Below are 8,715 nucleotides of genomic sequence, written 5' to 3' on the forward strand. Positions count from 1 at the left end.
CATTAGTGGCACCTTTCAAGTCTGGGTGTTCAGCAAGTATTGAAAGAACTGTTTCTAATGATATGACACTAACATTCCATGAAATATATTTAATCAATCATCATGAAACTTTTCATAATCGGCGTAATATGTTTAACAAATATTTTTTTTCAACATTTATCATTGTAATTAAAATAGAATACGTAATATGAGTTCTGTGATCCCATGTTCTCGGTTTCTGAAAGTTCTCTTTAAAGGTTGAAATAGCAGAATTTTCTAATATATTTATGGAACACTTCATCTCTTACTCCGTAGATCACCGGACTTAGAAACCTTGGCAAACATGTAAAAAGCAGGAAGTTTAATGTAAGCAAGATGGCAGGAGAATCTCTTAGGTAGGTCTCTGAAACTGTAGAGATGAAGGCAGTCATGCACAACAAGAGCTGAATGGCGTGCATCATGACAGTTCTACCAGCTTTGGAAGCGTTAGATGTCCCTGAGCCAACTTTCTTGGCAACTTGCATAACCTTTATGTATGTGAAAACAATGGTCAATGCCACTAGAGTGAAGGTGGAAATAAAGGTAAGAGTCCTTATGGTGTTTTGCAATGAATTTACTGATAAAATAGAAAGGTTACATCTTACATTGCGAAAAAAAAAATATTGCTCGACTGTGGATTGCATGGCAAAGAAGTCAGCTACATTGGGCACGACCCCGACAACCCACATCAGGATTATTGAAGTGTTAGCTCGATGGGCATTGCAAAACTGAAAATGTCTAAGTGGATAACAGATGGCTACATATCGTTCCAGAGCCATGATTGCCAAGTTGCATGCCGTTATCCTGAATGTCAAAGCTGCAAGGTTGAGTATGGGGTAGCAGATGGGCACAGTGATGTATACTGCATAAAGCGCAGCCAGAAACAGACTGATTGATGCTATTAGATATAATATATCAGTAATAAGCATGTGAACAAAGAGCACATAGCGGGCATGTTCTTGAATGTGCGGAGTGGTGAAGTAGACATTGAGAATCAATGCGTTAAAGCAAATGAAGATGCAGAAACATAAAATTAGCAATATCACAACAACCATCTCTGCGATGCCAGCAATGTAAACAAACTTGCTTTGGTACAAGTTCTCTCGGGGTTCGGTGCCATTGCCAGACAAAGCTGAAGAGTTTACCATGGCAGACTCCAGCAGTTTCCTTGAAAATAATCCCCGGACATGCAAGAAAAAACAAACAACAAAATGAGTGTGAAAAGTAGCAAAGTGACAAATGTAAATCAATGAATCAATCTATCATTATTAGCATTAAAAAAATGCCAACATACAGGGCCGGTGCAAGGATTTTCGGTTAAACAGGTGAAGATGTATTTTGCCGCCCCCCGTTCCCCACCAAAAAATGTCTCTTCACCTTAATCCTCCTCTTGAATTTCTTTCCCCCTTTTGTGTTTCTTATCCTCTCTTTTAAATGTCATACGCCTTTAGGCCCCATCTGGGTATCTCTCTTGCTCCTTCTCCAGCCCCTCTGTGTCTCATTGTGTCCCCCTCTCCAGTCTCGGTGGGTGTCTCTCCCCACAATCCCCTGTATGTCTCTTTTGCCCTTACCCTGTCTCTTTGTCCCCCTTTGAGGTCTCTTCCCTCCATCATGTGCCTGCTCACCTTCCTGTGAAGCATGGCAGGGCCGCTGTGGATGAGCATCTGTTCAGTGCTCTCTGTGAGCACTTCCCGTGAGACCGGGTAAAGGATAAAGAAGCCCCTCTACTGCAGTACGCAACTCGGCCACGCTACAATGACTGGCCAGCTGGAGGAGACTGATGTGCTTAGTGCTCCCCTCCTGCCAGCCAAATGAATCTGGCTCTCACCCAGTCTAGTACACCCTGAGACAGTCGCCTGTAGGTGAAGAAGTCTCTGCTCAAACAAACTTACAATTTGTTAAAAGGTTACTCCAAGCACTGGGTGATTGCCAGCCATCGTGGCAGCTGGCCCCATTGTGAGTGCAGCAGGCAGACAGCAGTGAGCCAATGCACTCGGCATGGTCCAAAACAATTTGCCAAATTCAGGCCAAAATGTGATTAAAGCTATGTTTGACAAGTTTTCCAATCATGTAGTTTTGTCAAACTTTCTGCAATTAGAAAGAGAGAGTGTGTGTGTGTGTGTGTGTGTGTGTTTTTGTGTGTATGTGTGTATCTCAACACTTAGGTGAGAATGGGGTTCATGAGTCAATGACAAGCAAGAGGCTCCACCAATCATTAAATCGTTAAAATGGTTTAACAGAGAGAGGAACTCCAGATATTAAACCACTTCAATGAGATGACATGGATATACTGCCTAAACTGTCATTCAAATTTTTGTTTTTTTAAAAGTTTATTACATTTAATGAAACTTAATGATTATGATGTATATTGTTTAGAAATTGTCACTTTTTTTCTGGCTGAGCAGTCATATTGGGTCAAACTCTACTATTATCTGACCAACTGCTGCTCAAGTATGCAGCACATGCAAAAACACAATCAAAGTCACCCACGATAAAATGATTTGGGGCTTTCTAATTTTGATGCGTTTTGTGTTGGAGAAAGCTTAATTTTGTTAATTCTGCCTCCTGCTTGCGGTGTATTTTGCCAACAAATAGATATGATGTAGAAGCCAAAATAGGGCTACAGATGTAGGGCAAACCTACATTGTTGCCACAAAGTAGGTTACGGAGGTAATGAAGGGCATGAACCCCAGAAACACTAATAGAACAAAATAAGAAGTGTAGTAAGGAATCCACCTGAAGATAGATGGGACTCACTCCACTAAGATTGCCTCCAGAAGTTAAAATATCATTTAGTGGTATATAATTTAGTGGTATTAACCTTTATTATATTACAAAAATAAATAAAACATACAAAAAATGTGTAAACCTTCGGTGTATAAATCAAACAAAATAGTGGCACACCTTTAAAAAGTGTGGGGGGGGGACACTCGATATGCATGTACAGATGTTACTCGTACATGTTAGCAGTAGTTTTCTTAGTTATGTGTATAGACTGTATCCATAGTCTCTGGCTGCACTATTAGGCAGCAACCTTGCATGCTGAGACGGCAGTATCTCTTACAGACAGCATACAAGATCTTCGACTATACTACTATCTGGCTACCTGTCATACCGAGTGAGGATAAGTAATTATTATTATTATTATTGCCATTTATATAGCGCCAACAGATTCCGTAGCGCTATACAATATTATGAGAGCGAGGATTTAACTATAAATAGGACAATTACAAGACAACTTACAGGAACGATAGGTTGAAGAGGACCCTGCTCAAACGAGCTTACAGTCTATAGTAATGAGAGCTAACCCAGATCTACATTGGCCCCATCACTAGTCAAGGATTATTGACTAATCACTTTCATTTATTTATCCTGCTTCAAAGTTTTTCAGTTGTTTCCATCTTAGAAGTGCTGCTCTTGTTTACTTTTTACAGAGTTTAAAAGTCTACAATGTATATCTATGTTTGTATCCTTTACAACTGAGTCGATACAAATTTAGCTCTTAGTGCTCTTCACGTGCTGCTGCCTTTGATGTTTATGTTCCCATTCTTTGTACTATCTCCTAACGTTTGGACCTGACAAGTCAATATATACCGGCATGAGAGGTTTCTCCTTATATACTGATTCCATCTAGGATACAGATAACGTTCAGTAACCTCTGTACATGCATATGGAGTCTCCCCCCCCCCCCCCAGTTTTTAAAGGTGTGCCATTTTTTTGTTTGATTTATACACCGAAGATTTACACATTTTTTGTATGTATTATTTGTTTTTGTACTCGACTCTTCAATAAAGGTTAATTCCACTACATGATATTTTAACTTCTGGAGGCAATCTTAGTGGAGTGGGTCCCATCTATTTTTAGGTGGATCCCTTACTCTATTTCTTATTTTGTTCTATGATGTAGAAGCCTTACACAAACTATGTAGTGGATATGGCCCAATGTAGATGGATATGATGTCAAAACTTCCTTGGCACCCACCCGAGGTAAGTTATGAACCCATATGAGAACAGTTCTACAACATACCAGGAGAGTGCCATTAATTATCGAGTGGAGCAAGAAGCTCCTGCAAGAAGCTTACTTTAGCTCCACTAAGCTAACCTCTGCCATACAGGGCCAACTCATCTAAGTGTTAGGGTTTGCACAGCCTAAAGGACCTCAGATACTTTGTCAAACTGTTCTTCAATGGTTTGACTAGTTACTATGTAAGGGTGCCATGTTTTTTTTTGGGGGGGGTTTGTGTTTAAGTCCGATGATTGCTCTTTATGGTCATACAGCTGGCAATGAATGAAATAGGAGACATCCTGTGCTGCAGTGTTTGAATATGTCATATCAAGCTCAAGAATGGTTTTACAAAGGTATAAACCCACCGTGATCGCATGAATCAGCAGATGTCTAAAATAATGAGATGGTACTCATCAATCTGGGTTTGGACCAGATAGATCACGATGCTGCAAAACCCAGGGAGGCACACTCTTAGTAGCACTCACAAGATTCCAGGACAGATATCTATTCAACTCCAACTCTATCTAATATTACTGAACACTGATCGGACATTCTGGAGTACCAAGTGAGATGTCAACCAAGATTTAGGACTTGTCTGATTCCTTGTCACAAAGGAAAGCAAAAGGTGGCCCTGCTTCTTATTACACCCTTGAGTGTTCTAAATTGCTTGGTATTTCTATTATTTTGTTCATCTTAGGCATACTGCTGTAAAACACTATGTTAAATGCACATGCTACCAAAAAGAAAATTATTAAATAAATGTAGAGATGTTTGTGTTCAGCACTGTGTGAAACACATTATTTGGCTGATAAACTAATTACAGTTTTGGGAACTGAATTGAACAGGATTAATAAATGTAATCAGTGAGATGGAGCGTTAATTGTCTGACAACTATAATGGGATTTGTTTATTGCACATACAATTCCTGAGAATTGAAAAGGAAGTCTTGATAAAGCCACATTTGCAGGGGTTTTCCCTAAAGGGAGAATTCAAAGTGAATAGAAAGTTAATTTTGAATTTAAGCTCAATATAACAAAACTGGAAAAATTCTCTTAGATATATATATATATTATTATTTTTTTAAATTTTCTCAGCCTCTTTTCTGATGCTTGTCTTTTGTAATTTATTACTGGTGAACATTTCTTCCGTATATTTAAAACAATATTTGAAAATAATGAATATTAAAATGATCTACTTGTTGTTACATTTGTATGAGAATGTTAAAACAAAACAGCCATAGAACTATCTCTAGATAAAGTTATCTATTAAAATGCTATTATACTATGTAATACTCTAGAACTATCTAACATTATCCATTAAAATACTATGGTACTTACAGTGTAGCTGTTTATTAAGCTGCTGTGGACACAATCAGGTCAGGCTCCCCCTGAATCTTGTATAGATTTAAATTAGAATAGAGCAAGACTGAAGTATTTATCTGATTTCTAATTCCCATATAGCAAACTTTTATCATACAGATGAGAAGATTCAAAATTCTCAGAGGGCATTGTTTTTTGTAGCAGCTGCGGTTTCCTTGTGGGGCGCTAGGTTTTGCACCAACTGCATTGATTTATTAATCTTAATTGCATCTCCCTGGTGCCTTTCAGATGTAAAAGGTTTGACTAACCATAATGACTTTTTGTCAATATTCTGTATGCTTAATGTACATTCCTGTGCTTTTGTCACCCTTTAAACATCAATGATATACAGTTGTGCTCAAAAGTTTGCATACCCTGGCAGAAGTTTTTGAAATTTTGGCATTGATTTTGAAAATATGAGTGATGCAGAAAATGTTTTTTTATTGAAGGATAGTAATATGAAGCCATTTATTATCACATAGTTGTTTGGCTCCTTTTTAAATCATAATGATAACAGAAATCACCCAAGTGACCCTGATCAAAAATTTACATACCCTTGAATGTTTGGCCTTGTTACAGACACATAAGGTGATACACACAGGTTAAAATGGCAATTGAAGGTTAGTTTCCCATACCTGTGTTTTTTTTGTATTGCAATTAGTATCTGTGTATAAATAGTCAATGAGTTTCTTAGCTCTCACTTGGATGCACTGAGAAGGCTAGATACTGAGCCATGGGGAGCAGAAATGAACTGTCAAAAGACCTGCGTAACAAGGTAATGGAACTTTATAAAGATGTAAAAAAATATGCAAAGCCTTGAAAATGTCAATCATTACTGTTCAATCACTTTATAAGAAGTGAAAGATTTGGGGATCTCTTGATACCAACCCAAGGTCAAGTAGACCAAGAAAATAATTATTCAGGATACAAAGAAAAACCCACAGGTTACCTCAGGAGAAATACAGGCAGCTCTGAAAAAAGATGGTGTGGTTGTCTCAAGGAGCACAATACGATGATAATTGAACAAAAATGAGCTGCATGGTCGAGTTGCCAGAAATAAGCCTTCACTGTGCCAATGCCACAAAAAAAGCTCAGTTAAAATATGCCCAACAACACCTTGATATGCGCCAGCTTCTGGCACACTGTAATCTGGAGTGATAAGACCAAAATAGAGCTTTATGGTCACAACCATTAGCGCTATGTTTGGAGAAGGTCAACAAGGCCTATAGTGAAAAGAATACCATCCCTACTGTGAATCATGGTGGTGTCTCACTGATGTTCGGGAGGGGGGGTGGGACGGGGCTCTAAACGCATAGGAAATCTTTTGAAAATTGATTGCAAGATAAATGCAGCATGTTATCAGAAAATACTGGCAGACAATTTGCATTCTTCTGCATGAAGGCTGTGCATTGGATGCTCTTGGATTTTCAGCATTACAATGACCCTAATCACAAGGTCAAGTGGTTACTGCAGAAAAAGGTGAAGGTTCTGTTGTGGCCATCACAGTCTCCTGACCTTAATATCATCAAGCCACTTTGGGGAATATCAAACATGCGGTTCATGCAAGATGACCAAAGACTTTGGATGACCTGGAGGCACTTTGCCAAGACGAATGGGCAGCTATACCACCTGCAAGAATTAGGGGCCTCATAGACAACTATTACAAAAAACTGCACACTTTCATTGATGCTAAAGGGGGCAATATACAATATTAAGAACTATGGGTATGCAGACTTTTGAACAGGGGTCATTTCATTTTTTTCTTTGTTGCCATATTATGTTTTATGATTGTGCCATTCTGTTATAACTTACAGTTGTATAAGAATCCCATTAGAAATAAAAGAAATGTGTTTTGCCTGCTCACTCATGTTTTCTTTAAAAATGGTACATATATTACCAATTATCCAAGGGTATGCAAACTTTTGAGCACAACTGTATCAAGCATTCATGATACAAAATAATGTATCTACCTCATAATCCTACAGAGGGTTAAATAAACCTCAATTATAATAGCACTAGTAACCATTTGTGAACTGTCGGGATAACAGAAAATCAAGCACAGGCAGGCCTTTGGTTTCAAACTGCAATTGTGGCAGTTATTTAATGTGATATTAGGCTAGAATTGGCCATTCTGGGGGCAAGGTATTGCTTAAAGAGATACTATAGTCACCAAAACAACTTTAGTTTAAGTTGAGATTTGCCATTGAGACTGCAGGGGCATGATATCACAAAACTGCTTCATTAAGCTAAAGTTGTTTTTGGTGACTAGTGATGTCCCGAACTGTTCGCTGGCGAATAGTTCCTGGCGAACATCGCTTGTTCGCGTTCGCCACGGATGGCGAACACATGCACTGTTCGGTCCGCCCCCTATTCATCATCATTGAGTAAACTTTGACCCTGCCTGTACCTCACAGTCAGCAGACACATTCCAGCCAATCAGCAGCAGACCCTCCCTCCCAGACCCTCCCACCTCCTGGACAGCATCCATTTTACATTCCTTGTGAAGCTGCATTCTTAGTGAGAGTAGGGACAGTGTAGCTGCTGATGATTTGATAGGGAAATTGATAGCTAGGCTAGTGTATTCAGTGTCCACTACAGTCCTGAAGGACTCATCTGATCTCTGCTGTAAGGACAGCACCCCAAAAAGCCCTTTTTAGGGCTAGAACATCAGTCTGCTTTTTTTTTCTGTGTCAGGCTCACAGCACATACTGTACCCACTTGCCCAGTGCCACCACTCACTCACTGGTGTCACAATAGCTTGCATTTAAAAAAAAAAAAACACAACTTATTTGACTGTAATATAATAGCAGTCAGTTTCCTTCACTAGTGTGCCTTTTCAGGGCCTGCCCAGTGCCACCGCTCACTCACTGGTGTCACAATAGCTTGCATTTAACAAAAAAAACACTTTTTGGACTGTAATATAATAGCAGTCAGTTTCCTTCACGAGTGTCCGTTTCAGGGCCTGCCAGGGCACAGTGTCACACCAGTGCAACTCATATCTGGTGTAACAGTAGTGTACATTTAAAAAAAAATAAAAAATGTTTGACTGTATTAGATTGAATAGCAGTTAGTTGTCTGCCAGCGTGTGTGTCAGGCTCACAGTGTATACTGTGCCCACTTGCCCAGTGCCACCACTCATATCTGGTGTCACAATAGCTTGCATTTAACAAAAAAAACTTTTTGGACTGCAATATAATAGCAGTCAGTTTCCTTCACGAGTGTCCGTTTCAGGGCCTGCCAGGGCACAGTGTCACACCAGTGCAACTCATATCTGGTGTAACAGTAGTGTACATTTAAAAAAAAATAAAAAATGTTTGACTGTAATAGATTGAAT

The 8,715-nt window shown here is 39.2% G+C and overlaps 1 protein-coding gene across 1 annotated transcript; it reads right to left on the bottom strand.

The window, feature by feature from the left end:
* Positions 1-230: 230 nt before the first annotated feature.
* On the bottom strand, positions 231-1,166 carry LOC134585511 (odorant receptor 131-2-like). Its single transcript, XM_063440938.1, has one exon. It carries the CDS (start codon positions 1,164-1,166, stop codon positions 231-233), a length of 936 nt encoding a protein of 311 aa, XP_063297008.1.
* Between the last annotated feature and the right edge of the window lie 7,549 nt (positions 1,167-8,715).

Source organism: Pelobates fuscus, chromosome 1 (assembly GCF_036172605.1).
Source record: "Pelobates fuscus isolate aPelFus1 chromosome 1, aPelFus1.pri, whole genome shotgun sequence".
Classification (NCBI taxonomy): Eukaryota; Metazoa; Chordata; class Amphibia; order Anura; family Pelobatidae; genus Pelobates; species Pelobates fuscus.